Genomic DNA, 19,766 nt, shown 5'->3' with positions numbered 1-19,766 from the left:
AGCACCAGATTCCCAGAAACAGGATGCCCTGGGACCACCAGCTCTGCCTGGAGTCCATGAGCATTTTCAGTCCATGTGCATTACTGCTTTCAAAGGGAAGGCCCAATCCTATCTTCTGCTGCCTCCCTTGGGAAATGGATTCAACTGGCAAATAATCAGGTGGATCCCATTCTTATGCAGCTCCCCACGTGCCCCAGGAGCGGTGGTGGCTGGGGAAGGCCCGCGCAGCTGCTGTCATGGCGGGAGGGAGGGCGAGCAGGGCCTCCCCACAGACTCCGGGCTCGAGGCAGTTATGAAACTGTGCTATAAATTTCATTTGAGATCTCTTGATGGGATTCTAATTAATAGGCATTAAATGTTCCCTCTATAAATTGCACTTCTTTGTCTCTAAATTGGTGGATAAAACCATGTCACTTATGAAATATAGGCCTTTTCTCCTTATGTTAGCGAGGATCAAGAAGGAGGAAACCAATTAAGGGAAGGATCCAGTATTCTCTGCAGCTGAAAGGGCCTACTGGGCTCAGTAGGACTCCCGACTGAGCAAGAAGTGCAAAGTTAGTCCTTATATTTTGCTGAGGAAAAGAGAGAGTATAATAAAGACTGTAATAATGTCATGCCAGGCCACGATCTGCTAAGGCACATGTTTCCCTCCTCATTGTGCTTGACAGCAAGAGTTACAGGGGCAGTGGCAGTAAATTTATAACAGCAAGAATTTGGTAATGTGAAGCTCTGTGATTGGTTTTCATTTGCTTCATTCTCTCAGTTACAAGATTTACATGCTGACGTTAGGCAGCCAAAGCAGCAGTTAAAGAATTATTTGAAGAAATAGCAAAAGAATATAAATTGGGAGTTCCATAAATGGAATAGAGCAAATGGCCTGGGTTATGTGATGGGATTTATTATTTTAAGAGTGGTAAAAACAGTACTTGGAAGGCTCTTTTATATTGGATAGTTGCAGCGTTCCAACTCATCTAAAACCTACTGCAGGTTTTTGGAGAAACCTAATGAGACAAGGAACAAAAAATTACGAGAAAAAATAGTCTGTGGTTTTTCTATAACTTATTAATGCATCCCATCACCAGGGACTGCCACCATCCTGCCACTTCTGAAAACAGTCTGTCCTTCAGCCACAGGCTCAGCACCCTCAGGCATGTGGGGAGGTCTGGGCTCATCTGCCAAGGCCCTGTCCAACTGGATTTGTCCCCATCTGCCCTTTGCAGAAGGGGCTGCTGTGAGCCAAGGCAGTGTTCAGCAGAAGGAAACCTGCACCCAGATGCTCAATGCCCATGTACCCATTTTACAGCCACGCAAATGGAGGTGAAGATGCTAAGCTATTTCTCGCATAGTAAATTCCGTGTGTGGCAGGGCAAAGTCCTGCCCTGACCATGGGTGGAAAGCAGGACTAATGCATTAAATTCAAGTGAGATGAAAACCAGGCTCCATAAATCCTGATCCCCAACCCAGAGGTTAGAAACAAGGGGGTTCTAAATTCTTTAGTGCTCACTCTGCAAAGCAATCTGGGGCAAGCATTTTTTTCTTCGAAAGAAGAAAAGAAAAAAAAAGCCCTCTGGAGTTAATATTCTTCCTTTAGCCATCACTTCATTTTTTTAGCTTTCAGCGTGAAGGTGGTGTTGCCAGCAAGACCACCTAGCCACAAACCCAATAGGGAGCTTCCAAAATTCCTCTAAACACTGACTCCTTGTTATAAATTGAAAAGTGGTAATAGCAACAGTGCGTATCACATCTGTGCCAGGCTTCAGCCTGGGAAGGAGTACTCTTCCTACTGCCGAACACTACTTGGAAAGATCCTTTCAGTCCACACATGTATCAGCATTAGCCATTTCTTTGTCAACAAATCCCTTAATATGTACCCTTTCTATCATGTACAGATGTCCAAAAAATAATGGAATACTGTACTACAAGATTAAACACTTTAATGTCAGCATATGTGTTGCATGACTCTGAACAATGGTATCATTGTGCCTGTACAAACAGCAGGCTGAGGGAAGATGGGTTTAATTATCTCCGAAGCAGCAGCAAGTTCTTCCTGACTTAAGTTAAACTTCAGCTAGCAATGACTGTTCAGGGCAGAAATTGGTATTTCTCTAACAAAATGCCTAGATCCTTTCTGATGTTCTTCCAGTGCTGGCTTAGCATGGCAATCACTTCAGGCAGGGTTTTGGAGAGAGATGCAGGGCCACCTGCTTCCTGGGAGCCAGAAAATGTGGGAGGGGAAGAGAGGATGCTGCAAGTCACCACATCCTCTCATTCCATATGTCACCCAGGAGACTTTAAAATTCCTTATGATCATAGATGGCAAAAGGGAAACATAATTGAGAGGGAAAGGGCAGAGAGAAATGTGCATGCTGCCTTCTGCATCTGGAGACATTCTCCTGCTGGGATTTCTTTACAGACCCTTAAAGGCAATTCTGGATGGTAAAACTATTTCTCTTTATAGAACATCCATGAAATATCTGGGCAGGTTATGCACAGGTAATCCATTTTCTTTTCTGAGTGTGCCCTGATCAGTACCCATTTAGGCTGTGGTTTCTCTGCTGAAATCAGAGCCAGACTAGATGAAAGGTATTGTGAAAAATTTCCACGTGGGACTGCTCTGTGAACACGAAACTCTCCTAATAGTAAACAGACTGATTGTGGTGTGAATCCTAATGCTGAGTTTGCAGTGTCTGTATGTGCATCTGGGGAAAGTAAAGTTAAATAAGCAAGAAAGAGTTGTGTTTCTTCAGAATACCTTATTCACAGCCCTAGCATGTGAAACACAGCCGTACACAGTGCTGCAATCCATCTGCAGCTGCTGTAATGCACTTAGGATTGCTGCAGGATTTGGGCTGTGTGAGGGAATGGAGAAATGGGGGAGTGACAAGGGAAAGAAATGGGAGTTTGTGAAGTTTTCCCTCTATTTCTACCTTCATCTCCCAGGAATCAGACATAAGGAAATCTCCTGCTAGGCCTCCCTCATCCACCTCTCAAATCCTGTTTCTCTTCCCTCCCTTCACTGTTAAGGCGTGGACCCAGGACAGACATGTCCTTGGGATTTGCCCCCAGTAGCTATTCCCTTCCACTACCTTGAGGTGGCATTTTTCCAAAGAAACAGAAAGGCAAGCTGGGGACTGTGCTGATGCTGCAAAACCTGTCTCCTCCTATGTCCTTCCAACTGGCCAGCATTGTGGCTACCACAAAATGTCACAAGCTCTCCTGCTGTGAGCAGAAGCAGCATAAACTGAGGCTGGTATTTACTTTTGACACACCGGGGCTGTTGCATCTCTTTGTGTATCTGAAAGCCAGATGCACCCGACAGCAGCTCCAAGCCAGGGACTCCTGCAGCTCCCTGCAGGGGCCCTGGGCTGCACAAGGCAGGTTCCTGCCAACTAAAGGCAATCTTAGGTCTTCTCCACATCTTCCTCTAGAAATGTCTCTGTAGTTAAACTAAGCACTAAGCAAAATGACAGGCAGAGGCTCATAATCGCTTCTGCTTGTTTTTCTCTCTCTGCACTATAATGCATAGCATGGAATAACACAGCCTAAAAGCTGAGACATGCTGCTTGCTAATACACCCCCTAAACCCAAAGTCCTCTTCATGCAGCTGTGGAAGTATGTGAAGATGCAAGAATATATTTTTCTTTTCCCTCTTTGAACAGAGATGACTGCTACATTACATTGCACACTCTGTAATTCAGGGGACAGCAAGGTTGCTTTTCTAGCGCTGTGAAATCAGTGAGTTGTAGCTGGTGAGGCCAATTTGACAGGGAAGCTGTGCCAGTGTTAGGTGTGAACTCCATGTCACACATTTTCGCAGTGCATCCAAGGGTCAAGGAGATAGTGGCAGCCTGGGGAGAAGGGTGATGAATCACAGATGAGGGTTGGGATGGTGGAGACTGAGGTGGCAGCCACAGCACAGAGAAGGGTAGTACTGGTCCAGAGGAGAAAGCAGGGTGATGGGTGTCTCAACAGGAAGGAGGTTACAGACCACAGAGGGAGAAAAGCTGGTGACAATATGGTTCATAGAAAAAAATAATCCCCTAGTCTAACCAGCAGTCATATGGGGCCCAAGGTGCTTCCTGCAACCTGCCCTCAGTCACTGATGCAAAAACCATCAGGCTGCCCCGTCTGCTTGTATGCACAGTGACTTGAGTAAATGGAAATACATCCCCAGGCCCACAGAAGGAGAGAGAAGTGGCTGAACAGATCTGGTCAGAAATGTGTATTCAGCCAGGGGAGAGAGGAGGCAGCAGCAGAGACTATTGCAGGGAAACCTAAAATGGGCTGTTTGGGATAAAATGCAAAATTTGGAATAAAAAGATACAAGTCATTATTGAAAGATTCCAAGTGTGAAACAGTTCTTCAGCTTGGACCAAATTTCAGATCAGGGAGAGGGCAAGAAAGTTTTCCTGCAGTGTTTTTAGCCATCTCTAAGCTAACTTCAGGTAAAGGAAGACAGCTTACTGGTGACTGGTGGTCTGGAAGGGTGCTCATCTTCAAAGGGTGAGGAAGCTTCCCTGCACTGCTAAGGGTGTCTGCTCATACCCCAGAGTCTCTGTACAAGGGAGAGAAGTTGCAGGAAGCTGAGAGCCTGCAGCACAGGTACGGTCATGCACAAGAAGGAAGGCAGCTGCAAAAGATGTGCAAAAAAACCCCAAATTGTGACATGTAATAACTCTTTGATGCAATGACTTGATTGTGCAGAGATGGGACAGCATCAAGTAATGCTTTTGCATTCCAGTAACTAAACTGGGGCAAATTAGATATTGTTGATACTGGTAAATTAGATATTGTTCATAAGAAACAGCCTGAGTCAGTGATCTTGAGAAAGTCCCTGCCCAAGCATCTCTGATGTATTTATACAAAACGGACAGAAATGGCTAAACGTACCAGTAATGCCCCAGAGCATGTGTTTATCCATGTTTGCAAGGCCCAATACTTCTGCCTTACACTGGGCCAGTGACAGGAGATACTGGCTACCAACTTAAGTTTCCATTTTTTCCAAATCTTACTTCTGGAGCAAGAAGAACTTTATGAAAGTTGTGCTGATAAACGGATGCTTTTCAAGCTTATATGCTGCTAATTATCCTCCACGCCGTGGTTTTTTTAAAGGTGCCTTCTGTTCCTGATTACTGTTGGTGGATTATTATACAGCACAAAGTTACTTAATACAGCAAAAGATTCAACAACATTTGCAAAACTGATAGAGAAGGAAGGACTGGATTCTGGACTGGTACAGCTGGTTTAAGGTATTTTAGAAGTAAATGAAATCAAATGAGAATTTATAATCCTTCCTGAGGTCTGGATTCCATCAGACTAAACTCATTAGGCATTAAGGTGCAGGTGCAGCTAAATAAAGGATTGTTCTGCTTTCCTTAATACCATAGATTCACATCTTGAGTTCAAAATAAAAGTCTTTTAAAAGTACTTGTGTATATTGTGCATCTACTGGCAATACTTGAAACACAAAGTTGAGCTGATGGAATCTTCAAATGCCTTATTTTTGTCAAAGGAACATGCCCATTGTCTGCACTGGCCGTACTAAGGGTCACGAGTGGAGAAGTGACTGCAGGCTGGCTTCTTAAGGCTTATTCATTTCATTTGTATTAGACTTCCTTTCATCTACTGAACAGCTGCCCAAATAAATAACTCTAATTAATCTTCCTGTAATATTGTATTGCCACAACAACATCAGCATCCCCCCAAATATTTCAGAGTGTGGGTTTACACCTGCACGAGCTCCTTAGGAGGAACATGGTGGGAGCTACAGGGAATTGGGTCTTTTTTGTGGTTTACTGCGATAAAAGGAAAATCATTCAAGAACCAGTTTTCCAGGTTTGAAACAATATGACTTGCTGGATTTCTCAGCTGAAATCTCAGATTCTGTTTTTGCTGAGAAAGTAGTTTGTGGGATATTACAAAATAGCCAGTTGATATCAGACATGAGGCCATCAGATCAGAATCTCAGTCTTTGTAGTAAGCAAAATTTCAGCTTGGAATGTTTACACTCCAAGCTGTGCCATAAGACCACAATCAGCTGGACCTTTTGAGCTTGTGTGTGCAATAACAAACACCTGTGCTCTTCTCCATCAGGCAAGTTCTGGGAGATGAGGGAGCAACAAGCTATTCTGGAGAAAGGTCCATCTGCCCTGGAAAGGAAATCACCACAAGAGCAGAGCTCATCTTGCATCCATACTGCTACATCTATTGCATATTTTTCAGGTATGTGGTAGGTCCAGTGATATTAACAGTTTATAAACCAGGGTTGTTAGATAGAAATTCACTGTTTGGAAGGATGGGAGGAAACATTTTGGAAAATAATGATTATAGACTTCAATGACTGTTTAAAAAGATGTTCCAGAGTGCCCTTCTTCATGAAAGCATGACTTTGTGACCTATTTCACATTTTTTCTTTGAGATCACCCTGTTTCCTCATGCTGCCAACATAGCAGAGATCAAGTGGGGCACCAAGAACAGCCTCCTGGCCCTGAGGCACAGGAACTGGAGAGAAGGTCACTGCCCAACACCAATCCTCACTGTACCTTATGTGTACAGTCTTCCTGCTTTCTAGGAACATTTGCAGTGCAACACACTTATTTTTATTGAGAAACAGGCAGGGGACTGTTTATCTTTTAATAACTTGGTATATAAACCCGAGAACTATGAATATCCAAGATCTGTAAGCTGACATCAACATATATTTCTGGGGAAAAAAAAACCCAATATCTTAGAGTGACGGCAAGTTTAAACTGTTGTTTCAGAAAGATCCTTGGGAAGACATAGATCAATATGCACGTATGAGTGTGTGCATGTGTCTATCCTCTTTACACTTTAAATGTTGGTGGCCAACGCCCCAGGCGTTAACAGCAGCTGAAGGCTAGGAGAAGATTTATTTTCAGTTTAATTCCCACCCACGATCCCCATTATAAAAGAGGCATTATTTTTTTGGTACAAGATAAGCCCATCGGTGACATCAGCAGCACCTAGCCCTGCATACCACACTGCAGATCGCAGGGCTGGATTCCTGACAGCCTCTCACTAGGGTTGGGCCATCCAGGCCTCCTGAGTCAGCCCCTAACAACAGCATTTTTCTGTTTTGTTTTGGGTTTTGTGTGTCTTCAAACACAATTTTGCAACTGCAGTTGTAGGGTGAAAGATCAGCTGTCGTAATACACCCTCACGTCCTCCCATCACTTTGGTATGAATGAAGGGAACTTGGTTTATGTCCTGTTGCGTGCAGTGGTTAAAAATAGCACAGAAACGAGCATATAGCATTTGTGAAAGTGTCTCTCAAGAAGCAGGAACACAGATTATTCTTCTCTAGCTCAGGCATACCAGTCACTGCTTTCTTGCTGGACTACAACTGCCAATACTGGGAGGACAGACTTTCAGGATATTAGACACACCGACTTAGATTTTTCCCCTGCTCTGTAATGTTTTCAGTGAAACAGCTCTGCTCTCACAGTTGTGCACTAATGAGCAAAATGACACCTACTGTTTTCTAAAAAAATATTTGCTTGAACACATTTTTGCATCACTCTGGATTCCTTTATGTAATTCTAAGTTCCCTGTGTCAGGTTTTAATGCAGCATAACGGTCAGAGATTTCTGTGCACATAGACACTAACATTTTTGTAATTTGATTATAATGCATGTCACTGAGTTGCAGGAACTATCAGGGGTCAAAGTTGTGTTCACACCAATGAGAGAACTTTTACACCATATGTCTGATCTGCTTCTCCTTTTTACCTGTCTCGGGAGACAAATGATTCATCACATAGTGCTGAAATATCTTCGTCTTCTGATTTGGGCCAACATTTAAAAGAGTGGTTACTCAAAAGCTTCTTTTTGAGTTAAAGAGAAAGATCTGTGCTGAATGATTCTTTTTCATCTCTTCTCTTCTCTTCTGCAGTTTATTACAAGTATATTTGTGTAATTAGGGGGCCCAGTAGTAATGCTGTTAAAATACAAGTGGGCACATTTATTGTTTCCTCCAAAAGGAAACAACCAATCTCCAGCAGTTCTGGTTTTTCCTTGCCTCAACTGAACATTTACTGTTTTATGTAGCTAGCAGATTGTGAGGCTAAACTTACTTTTTTTTATTATTTCTTTTTGTTACTCCTTTCTCTTAACAAATGCTGGATTTTTGAAGAATATGGTCAGAAAGGGGAACTTAAACTCAGCATGATGTTTATAGTGCCACACAAGCTTCATGAAAAGTGATGTGCAGTTCTCTTTATTAACATCTAAAAAGTCCCTGTGGGATAATAATTACTGCACAGTAATAAACAAATAGAAGTAGCAAGATTAAAATGTTCAGAATATTTTTAGTGATAGAAGCAATTAAGTTTTAAGCTTGAGGACCAGTGGAGGAGCAGCTTGCTAGCATCAAGCACATGGGTGGAACAGATACAATTAGGAATTGACTCTTGTTGGTGAATGATTATCATTTGTGGCATTATAGGCGCTTGGTTGATGCAAATATATCGTTGTTAAAATATTGATACAGAAGTACTGGAGCACAACCAAACTGTAAGCACCAGAATTCAAAATTTCTAAATGACAGTAATTTTTAATCTTCCATTTAAATGATAAACCTGAACTTGCTTTCCCTCGGAGCGCCGACGGACTCATTAAAGTCAATGAGCGTTTCAGGTACACGAACAGTGAAATACTACCAGCCTATTATTTTATGAGCATTTTTTAGTAGCTCTCCCAAGGTTCTTCTGGTCTCTTTTAAAAATTTTTACTGCCACTTTGCTGTGGGAAGAACAATTGGTAAAAATCAGAGGACCGAGGCAGCCCCACCGGTGCCAGTGAAATGAGGTGGCTGAAGGCAGGATTTGGCCAGTGGCTCTAATAAGCGTCAAAGCTCGACCTGATTTACAGTCCCCCAAACTTGGTACAGACACTGTGCCAGCTCCTCAGATGGTGTGGACTGCAGTGACTTCACTGCTGGGGTGGCCTCGTGCCAGGTTGCTCCAGCTGAGGCTTCTTGCCTGGTGACCTCAGTGGCTCTGTGTGGAGGTGTAACTCAGAGCAGCATCCCGCCCGGGCAGGTTGCAAACTAACCAGAGGAAACTTTTCACTCATTTGAAAGGCAGTTGTGTGGAATAGACAAAACTGTAAAAAAGGATGCACTGTGAGATTATCAGTCCCATCAGCAAGATAGTGTTCCCTCATTGTAAGGAGCCTAAGAAGGCACTTGCTCATTATTTAAGGGAAGCTATGCCTTCCCACCCCCCTCCCCCTGTTTTTTTTTAAAGGAAGGTAGCTTTTAAGAGCTTGCCATGAAGATCTAAGTTAAAGGATTTTCTGTGCTACAAAGCCTGCATAGTTTCCCAGGCCAGGTGGACCCGATAGCACTGACTGCATGCTGAAAAATCTCATCCCCACCCTTCAGGCACTTTAATTGTAAGCCTTTCCAGATACACTGGATAAACACTGTCAAAATGAACCTGAAAGGGCTGTTGTTGTTGGTTTAGCCCTTAAATAATTACGAGTTTGTCTGTCTAATTACAACATAATCTTGTTTAAACTTAGATGGCTATTTGCAGTATCTTTTAAATGAGTTGGAATGAGAAGCAACAAAAAACTGAAAACTTAATTCTCCTACTTTGGGGCAGGGAAAAAAAGACTTTTTACTCCTGTAAAATGTAATCCAACCTGACAACAAGAGGGTCTAACTTGGAAGCTCCTGCAGTAGGATAAAGATGATAAAGAATAGCGTGGGACCTCTGAGATGCAACAGAAACTTAATACTCTGCGGATAAAATTTTTCAAACAGTTTAGAAATATTTTAAGGTAATTTACGGGAAGACTTGAGTGACAAAGCACATTACTTGAAGTGCCTTTCCTTCCCTGGGCACTTTCTAAATTCTTTCTCTTTCATTTCTTTACTCTCAGGAGACTTTTAAATCCAGTGAACCAAAACACCACTTTGTTTGTTGGTATAGCGCAGGGCTGGCACAGATGGCAGACCCTGCACCTGTTCCAATAAAATGGGAAAATTGAGAGATAAAGCATAGCGCTCATTAAGAGGAACCCACTGAAACATGAACGATCTGTATTTTGAATATCCTCCAGGAATAAAAGGAGAAATACATAAACAGACTTTGTTTTCACCACCATCAGTTTCAAATGGATTTGTTTAAAGGGAACTTCATATTCGTTTCATGTAGAGACAGTACACACCACTAAGGAAACAGTGATTACGCTTGAATTTCTTTAAGAAAACAAATGGCTTTATCTAGCAATTCCTGTTATTTTAAAGAAAAATTATCTGTTAGCAGCTTTAATCAAGATCAGTTAATCCCCCATTCCTTAGTTGCTTTTTCTACTTTTACATTTTCTCATGCTGAGTAATACCACATTCTTACAAACTAGTTCATAATGATCAGAATAGCAACATAAACAAAAGTGCTGCTCATCTGTTAGTAAATAACTAGAACTGTGGGAGATGGGGGGAATCATAGAATTGTTTGGGTAGCTAGCAACAAAATCCACTGCAAAATACTTTTTTCTAGGCAGAGGGAATATGCCATGTAACATCTGATAGATGATTAAAAAAAATCTTAAATGGGAAGAAACAGCTACTAAAAAGATAAAATTCTTCCAACATCTGCCTTGATCATCGGCAGCTGCACCGTTCAACATCCCATATATCTCTATTTCTCTCACACATACACACACAAGTATTAAACACAAAGTGTCATGAAAATTCCTAAGTATCATTTAATGTTGGCAACCCTGCACTGTAAAGCCATTTATATAAAACTGTGGTTGGCAGCTCTCACTCTTCCATGGGAACAAATTAACATTGGCATTCCAAACACAGGAAAGTAAGGAAATTAGAAACACAGTTTATATTTGGCCAGTGCTTTGAAATACTGTACCATGCTACTGATGTCAATTAATGAAAAGCAGAATTTTGCGGAGAGGGTCTGGTTTTGAAACACATTAACACACGTTAAACATGTTTGCACAGGAACTGGATTGTAAGCATCTTGGTTCCAAAACAATAAAGCAATTACACTAAAACTTGTAGTCTCAAAGTTGCCATTAATTCAATCCACTCAGTCTGGATCACTAAAGGATTTTCACTGACTTCAAGATGTAAGTCAACACAAATGAACATACACAGTACGGTGTTGTGGGGCTTGCATGTATGAGCTCACACCCAAGATCCTCTCATGTTACCTATCAGGTAAATTTGGGTATAAACAATGGAATTGTACAATGTATACTCAGTAAAAGGAGTCCCAGCAAACTCTGTATTTTTCATCCACAAAATAATGATCTCCAAAAGAAACATTTGAATTAGGTGTCAGTTCGAACTTTGCTACCTGCAGCATTTTTCTTAGCTGTTTATTGACAAAATCTTGAACACTTTTGCTTTTTTCACGTGTACACACACACAAAAAAATCTAGATACAGTTTATCTCCTGGCAAAACTCCACTGACTTCAGTGGAATTAGTCCAGCACGGAATTTGGCCCTGCAGCCTTTACAACACACTGTTTATTTGTACTGTGATTCAGATATTTTGATACCAGGAATCTTTCATCACTGAAGTTTCTCCATATGAAATATGTCTTGTATTAAGAAATATCAGTTTCACATTTTTGTCAAACATTATTTGTTAAGTTCTGTTTGTTGCAAAGATGGGAATTCAGCTGTAGTTCAACAACATGGATTGGGCTAATAATGATAAGCAGTGACTAATAGGAGCTAGTTCATGTTTTGATTACTTGCAGCAAAGAAAGGCTCCCTCAAAAACCATTTCAAGCTTAGGAGAGAAGACTGTTTGAAGCTGTAGCAGAAACTACTGCATGCTCATTATTTCAACACAGGGGCATTTCTTTGGCCCAATTCTGCTCCCAGTTGTGCTAGTGTAAATCAAGAGGGAGTTTATGGGAATTACTTTGGACGTACAGTCATATAAATGAGACCACAGGGCCAGCTTCAGTAGAAATTTGACAATTTACACCAATGAAAACCTAGCCAAGAATTTTCTCTGGGGTTTCCATTTCCCAAACACATCTGTATGCAGAACTTTATCCATGTCATTAGTCCTCGTGAGCAGTCCCATTTACTTCAAACAATTGTAGAATGAAAATCTTCATCCCAGACTAATTTAAACAGCTCACTCATTTCTTTAGAAATTGCTTCCCTTTAGAGAGGAAATTTATACATACATAATGGCTTTATATATATATATATTTATTGTTAATTCATGTTGAGTGTTTTGATGCAGGTTCCAGACAAGAGGATTGTACTTCTGGAAAGAGCTTAAAATAATGTGGTCTCCTAACACTATGTATCAACAGGTAGTGTCTTTATCTGGCACGCTATCAAATTTGCTTACTTGTGCTCTTGCTCAGATGACTTAATTCGTCATTGCAACTTCTCACTGGTATTCATAGTTAGAACAACTTAGAGGCATAAAACTAAATGTGTTATCATTTTAACCACAAATTAACAGTTTCCATATAAATATTAGCATTTCCTCACTTGGTTCAAGGATAGAAGCTGTAATGGCACTAACAGTGTATTTGATTTAAACTAATTAAAAACAGAGGCTCTTGCAATTTAATATATTGATTTTACCAGTGGGACTTAAATCTTTTATAATAAGTGTACACAGCTGCACCACTCACCCACCACCACTTTTAAACCTAATCCCTGCATTCCTCCTGACAATAACATGACAGGATCCACACATCCCAGTATTAGCCTTAACCCCCATGACACTGCCAGAATGTATTAAACTAAAACATCGCAGTGTCCTATTTAAAAGGAGCCTGTCAACAGCTCTGACTAGGCTTTAGTAGTTATAATCTTTTCTTTAATTAATGTTTCCAATCACTTGTGTCATCTTCTTTCACACATCTCTCCCCCACCACCACCCAAAAACGTGTTTTGAGCTTATTTACAGATAAAAATGTACTGCTTGGCTTCATGCCGCCCCTGAGACCATTAGACCTCCCTTGCAAAGGCAGCGATGGGGGGATGCACACACGCACGAGCAAATCCGGCGGCAAGCAGAGCTCGGGTGGAAGCAGGTCCTGTACGCTTCACTTGTGCCTAACTCCTGTTACAAGCATCACAAGATCTGGCCATCAAGGCTTGTCTCCTTCAAAGCACTTTCCAAGCCGTTGTGTTTTGGCTTTTAAAGGACAGTTCCCGGCGGGGGCTTCACCTCCCGGACAGCTTGTGTGGGAACGGAGGGCAGACCCTGCTCCTGGCAGAAATCTGCCGCAGCAGCGCGTGAGCGGACGGGGATAATTTCCACGTCCTTTCTCCTTGCGTGAGGACATCTGTCCTCAGCTGCTCCATTCTCTGCTACCTCCACACCCCTACAGCAGAGGTAAACAGTTTTGTTCTGTCACTTTGATCTGAAAATTAGAAAATGAATTCATTTATCTGTAGAACAGGTCTGTGCATTCAAAGAATAGCAGCCGGCTCTTGCTGCACAGGCAGCAGACTTCATACTTCTAGTTTGCTGCAAGCTTTCTCCCTTAGCTAATCTCACACCAGCCAGTGTTGCATATATCCATACTGTCCAAAACAATTGCAGGATGTACCTGTTCAGGCTTGAGAGCTTCTTACAGTGCTAGGTGGAGGAGAAAGAAAAAAAAAGGCAAGCTGAGGGTTTGGCCTAATGTATGGACAAACCATGTGATCATGACCAGGCATCCAGGGCTAACATTTAATCTGCTTTGTTTCAAGTGGGAAATATGTGAAGATCAAATAAGTTCAAATCCAGGTCAAATATCCTTGAAAATCTTTGATTTATATAAGCAGGAAAATGAGGTTTAAAAGAAGTGATTATGAAAGGGTTACTAAAAACACAGCTGTACGCGTACTCTTATATCTGAGGCTCTCCAAAGAAAAACTGTGTGACATCTATATTAACCTTTGGCTGTACACCAATGAAGGCCTGTAGTGAGCTGGAATGTGAGGCAGCCCCTTCCAAATTTTAACACAAGCCAGGTTACAGCTGCAAATGCCTGCAGCCCGTGCTCACTTTATAAAGTATTCCCCGAAGGAAATTTTTTAACTGTTATAGAATCTTTTTCTAATACCCTACAGTGTTAAAGCCTGTTATTAAAGGGCAAAGAGATGGTTCTCTATGCCAAACACTTGTCAACAAAAAGGATAGCCAGATGGTTTGAAATAAAAGGAAACTTGGGGGCTCTTCAGCTTCTTGATTTACATTAACAAAAGCCACTTTCATGTGCTCCTTCCAAGAATGACTAATTCCACACCCACCCCCCCCCTCTTATTTTCTGCCAGGATTAAACAATGTTGTTCATTTTATAATCAACCACGAGACAAATTAACAAATTGCCTATCACTTGTGCTGACTCTTTAAAAAAAAGATATTCTAAGCAAGTCTGTTTACCAAGGCAAGATTACCCACGTAAGGACAACTCAGTTATTTTTAGGAGAGGGTATAAGTAATCTCGAGGATGTTTACCTCCTTAGTTGCTGTTTATAAACTTAAAACTAAACTTGTGCAAAAAATGCTTGGCATTTCTTCCAGTTCCTAACATGGATCAGTTTGTAAACTATACTTGACAGGATCTGAAATGAAATTCCAAATATGGAAATTATAGTAATAAATTGTATAAAATTAGCCAGTAATTATCTGACTAACTTCCACCACTGTGGCTAAATTCTCTTTTCATTTACATGTATCTTCATTCTTGACACAAATCCATTGCCCATCCATCTTGGCACAGGTGTACACTGAGACAAAATGTTGCCTGCAAATTAACTGGATATAAATCAAAATCTAATTAATTGTCAAGATTTTACAGTAACATTACATGCTTAGCACTAAGTTCTCTGCAACATAACCCTGAAATGGAGCACCTGTGTTCTGGTTCCTCCCTGCCAATACCCAGTATAAATTCTCTGGAATAAATATACACAGTATCTCCATAGGAATCAACGGGGGTGGGCTGTTGTTGGGTTTTTTTTTTACTATGTAGAGCAATAAATCTTGCTATGTAAATAATTTTTTTTAATATCTTTTCCCTCTAAAGTTGTCTGAGTAGATAGGATTAAGAATATGAACAAAGCAAACAAGTTTTTTTATAGACTAGCATTTGGAAGCCTGGAATAACACTTTTTCTTGATTGAAATGTAAAAGTATTCTTTCTTTACTCACTTTTACTTCCTCCATTCTAAAATGAAACTTTATTATGCCATGACACTTCCTCATTGTGATGGCTCTAGTATAGTAATAAAAGCCTACCTGTGAAATGCAATGCTCACACAGTATCTCTTACAAAACTAGGACACAGTTTACTACAGCCTGCATTTAGCAATTCAGCTCTACTTCAAAAAGGATCATTGTAGAATGTCTCTAAAAAAATATCAGTTCTACAATAGATCTTCTAATTTTCCCTGCAAGTCATAGAAAACTGTACATCTCAAAGCAGGTGTTGTGTTTGACTATATACGGGAGTGAGTGGCTGGTCTAATTCATTCAAACGTCCATAAACAAGCCTGTCTTTGTCCTATAAAGATGAAAGACCGATGACTATAATGGGATGAAAGGTGTGCACAGTGATGAAGAAAGCTATTATAGATCTGTGTCCTTTTTAAACTCGTCCTGGCATGCACTGTTGACAAGGGAACAAAACAGCACAGATAAACCTCCAAAATGTGCCTTGCTGGTAATAATTCCACCTGTCCTTCTTAAAACGACTGGATTTTGCCTGTGCTCTTGCCACTCACTGGCCACGCTGACAGCAATTAAATAAATTGTTAATTAAGGATTTTGCATAAAGAACACTTTTGGATTTCTAGGCCAACTACAAACCCCAGCAGGCTGCAATAAATGAGTATGTCCACTGTAGTCCTCGCATCACAGCAGGATGTCAATTATTGATTACGTACAGCTTATACAATTAAAACCTGCTCTATAAAAAGTTCTCACGTAGGAACAGCCATAGCCAAAATATAAGTTTTATTTCATAGTTTATGGATCAATTCCACACCTTTGTATTCGAAATAACCAGAGGCCTCAATGTGATCTCCTTTCAAGTAAAACTTCCACAGCTGCAAAAGTGACTCTTCCTTACACAGGAAGCACAGGATGGGAGCGCTGCAGTTTCACTGATGAAAGTGACGTGGTAAAATAACTACACCCAACGAGCAGAGTTGCTTCCCTAGAGCTAAGCTCCCTTCCATCAGGTACTTACATGTGTCATAAAGGTTCTCTCCTCTCTATGGAAATGGCAACAGAAGTGTGACTTTTGCTATCGTTATTTGTACATCCTTTGTCTTCTGCTCGGGACTCTCCTTGCACTCTGGTTGTACATGGTGTAGAACCCAAGAACCACAGAGAACAATGTTAGCAAAATCAGCCTTATCTCTTAAGTCAAATATTTGACCACCATTAGCACTTTTGGCTGCTCAAATATTTGATTTTAAATGTATCATTGCTGATCGGCTTAAGTATCTAGCAGCGATTAGACAAACACTGTCATTCCACATGGAAAGCAGGAGCGCTCCGGAAGAGCGCAGCCCCCAGGCCAGATGTAATTCAGAGCTTCCCACTGTGAAGCTTATGGGAGTTAATAACGAGGTGCAGCTCATGCAAACTAGAGATCTCCCACAGCGTCCTGTGTCTCCCTATCGTGCAAGAATTATGCTGGGATAGCTACCGTGTCTAATAATTATTGTGTGTCACAGAGCTTTTACAGCTACTGATCTTCTTCAGTGAGCTAAAGCTCTGGGATTAGAGAAGTGGTGATTTAGCTGGTGATTTAATCTTTGCTGCCTCTGAAGTTCCAGACAGTGGAAGTGTCCAGAACAGTGACATCCACAAAGGTGTTAATGGATTTATTGGCGATGGGGGTGTCTGTAATCCCTAGTGGGTTACGTGCCAGAGGTGGGTTCCTCTTGCTCTTCACGTGTCCCTTTGTTTGGGACAAAGTTTGAGTTCATCTTGTTTTGGAAATACCATGCAGATTCTGTCTTGAACTTGCAGGCACCCAATCTGTACGTGTGGTGGTTTCAGAGCTGCACATGATGAGGTCTAAAAATGGATAGAGTGAACCAGGTCTGTAATTATATATTTAAAATAGAATGCTCATCCCAACAGTGTTTTGCTCAAATCCGGCCAAGTCAGTGCACGCGGGTGTGCAATCTACAGGAAGCAAATGGAAATCAGATTGGGCCGTGGCATCCAATTAGCGAGGCCTAGTGAGCCACATGCAAAGCACGCCAGCTTTCGTACCATTTGCATAAACCCATCCACATGTGCTGGTGAAAAGAGGCCAGTTAGCAGCGTACACTGGGGTCAACACAAAAAACTGCAGGAGTAAATAAGTATTTACTGTGGAATCTTCCTCAAGCCATTAGGAGAACTCTGGCTGAGGGAGCGCGGCACCGCGGGGAACTATCCGGCCATCCAGGCAGCCCCGGTGGCTCTGCAACCTGTATGAGCACCCGGTTTCGTGTCTTCCTTGGCAGTGTGGGATGTGGATCAGACTTGCTAATCGTCCTGTTCAACTCCTACCTGCAATTCCAATTTCTGAGGTGTGGCAAATAACCATCAAAGGGAGACGGCGACAAAGAGCTCAGTGAGTTGGTGCGCGGGGTGGAGCGCGGCGAGAGCTTGTGGCTGTCCAAATGCTGTGATGGAAAGTCAGAGCCCTCTCCGTGTCACTGCCATTTAATTACCACCTCGCAAAGCGGCTGCCTTCCCGAGGGCCGCTACCTGCTCTTCCTCGCCCAAGTGGGCTGCCACCCACCTGACCCGCTGCGGAAACAGCTCCTTGCAGGGGACACCTCCCGTCAGCGGCCAGGGCCCTGCTCCAGCCTCTCCCCCCAACACCCACCTCACTGCACGGCTCCCTCCCGGTCATCCCGCATCCAGACCCGAGGCCCCACCGAGGGCAGGCACTCACCCAAGTTGACGAAGCTCATGACCATGTCAGCCTCGGTGAGGAAGTTGCTGTCCTGCAGGCTGGCCAGGGGCGGCCCCTGGGTGCTGAAAATGGGCTTGTAAGGGTAGGAGAAGCCCTCGCCCTCCTCAGCGGCGGCCCCCGCCGCCCCCTCCTCGACGGACATGGCATTGTAGAGGTCCAGCATGAACATGGGGGCTGAGTTGTGCTTGCCGTGGAGGTGGGGCCGCGGGCGGTGCGGCAGGCCGAGGATGGAGAGGATCTCCCGCTGCATCTCGCGGCGCTCGGGGCCGCGCAGCCGGCGGTGGATGAAGCTGGAGTGCACCTCGTTGTCCACCGTGAAGTCGGCCAGGACGCAGCGCAGCCAGAGCGCGGGGGCAGCGGCGCCGAGCACCAGGAGCCAGGAGGCGGGCTGCGCGCGCCCCGCCGCCGGCATCGCGGCGCGGCTGCGGGAGCGGCGGGTGCGGGAGCGGAGCGGCGGCGCGGGGCGCGCGGGGCTGCCCCGCCGCGGGACGCGCCCCTCCGGCATGCGCGGCGCGGAGCGACCGCGGCCCCGCGCTCACTGCGGCGGCCGGGAGCCCCCGACGAGCTGCCGCTGCCCGCTCATGGCCCGCCGGCGGCGGGGGCTGCCCGGCGGCCCCGGCCCATGGACGGAGCGGCGGCGGCTGCGGTCCGGAGCGCTTCCCCCGGCGGCGGCAGCGGGAGCGGAGCGCTCAGCCCGCGTCCCGCACGCCGCGGCTGAGCCGTGTGTGCAGTGCTGCTCGGCGGAGAGGCAGCGGGAGGTTGTCTCTGGTGGGAGGAGCAGGCTGGAAAAGCCGAGCGCTCTCGCTCGCCCGCTCCAAACCGCTTGGGAGAGAAAATCCGTGTAACTGCCTGGAGGAGGAACATCTGATCAGGTTGCTTTTCAGGATGTTTGTGGAGGCTGCTGGCTTGGGGGAGAAGGTGAGCCGGTCCCGAGCGCTCAAATTAGCGTGAACGCAATTAAGGAGAAGACACCCCGCGAGGGAGGGTGGCTTATGTGGAAGGAAGGGGCCCAGACTCCCAGAGAGTTTCTAGATGCAAGTGTACCGTCAGTCTGCACAAACACGCATCCTCAGACACGCTGGTTTCATCCCTTCCAACTTTAAAAACAAAACCAAACCCACAAAGTACAGGTGGGGAGAGACTGCTCAGGATGAAACTAGCAGCACTAAATTATTTACAATGTGATGATTACATCTTCACGTACACAGGCACGTATGTCAGTGTGCACAGAGCCCCAAGTCACTTTTTCCAGCTGGCAGCAAAGAGAGTTAATGGAGAAGCATTAGAAATCCGAGGGAAGAGTTATCTTAAGAGAGTCATAACTTGGACTGGAGCTGTCAACCTGTGCACATGGGTAGTTTGTGCCATTTTGTTCTCCTGCTATCTTGCCCTCCTCTTTCCTTCTGCTCCATGGCACACACCTTTGTGAAATACTGTTGTGTGGTAGATTGTCAACTTTTTAAAGCAGTGACTTTTTTTTTTTGTCCCTCGGTGAGTGTAACAGCTACAGTAAAGGAGCCCCAGTCCTGATTAGACTAGGTAGATGTCTGCTGCAACAGTAAACAATAATATTCCCAGATAACAAATGTAGACTACTGCTTCCTAAATCTTACTTGGAAAGCAAGGGGAAGGCAGGATGGAAGGGTTTATCTGGGTCATGAATCCAGCCCAAGGTAATTTCAGAAGCCATGCTAAGTTATACACATGCTAAGTTTATGCTGACATTAAGATTCATTCTTTAGGCAAAGGAGGAAGATGTGGAGCAGGGGATGAAGGAGGGCAGTGTTGTTTTATTGATAAGTCGTTCACCTGATGTT

The 19,766-nt window shown here is 43.6% G+C and overlaps 1 protein-coding gene across 1 annotated transcript in view; it reads right to left on the bottom strand.

Moving 5' to 3' along the window:
• Window positions 1-18,571, bottom strand: part of BMP7 (bone morphogenetic protein 7) — a 47,133-nt gene extending 28,562 nt beyond the window's left edge. Inside the window, exon 1 of the mRNA XM_010206242.2 lies at window positions 17,929-18,571. Within this exon, the coding sequence (XP_010204544.2) occupies window positions 17,929-18,454 (526 nt within the window). The 5' untranslated portion in view covers window positions 18,455-18,571. The remainder of the gene's footprint in view (window positions 1-17,928) is intronic.
• Between the last annotated feature and the right edge of the window lie 1,195 nt (window positions 18,572-19,766).

This window comes from Colius striatus, chromosome 16 (assembly GCF_028858725.1).
Source record: "Colius striatus isolate bColStr4 chromosome 16, bColStr4.1.hap1, whole genome shotgun sequence".
Lineage (NCBI taxonomy): Eukaryota > Metazoa > Chordata > Aves > Coliiformes > Coliidae > Colius > Colius striatus.
The sequence above is the reverse complement of the archived record's forward strand: the minus strand, read 5'-3'. Positions and strand labels throughout refer to the sequence as shown.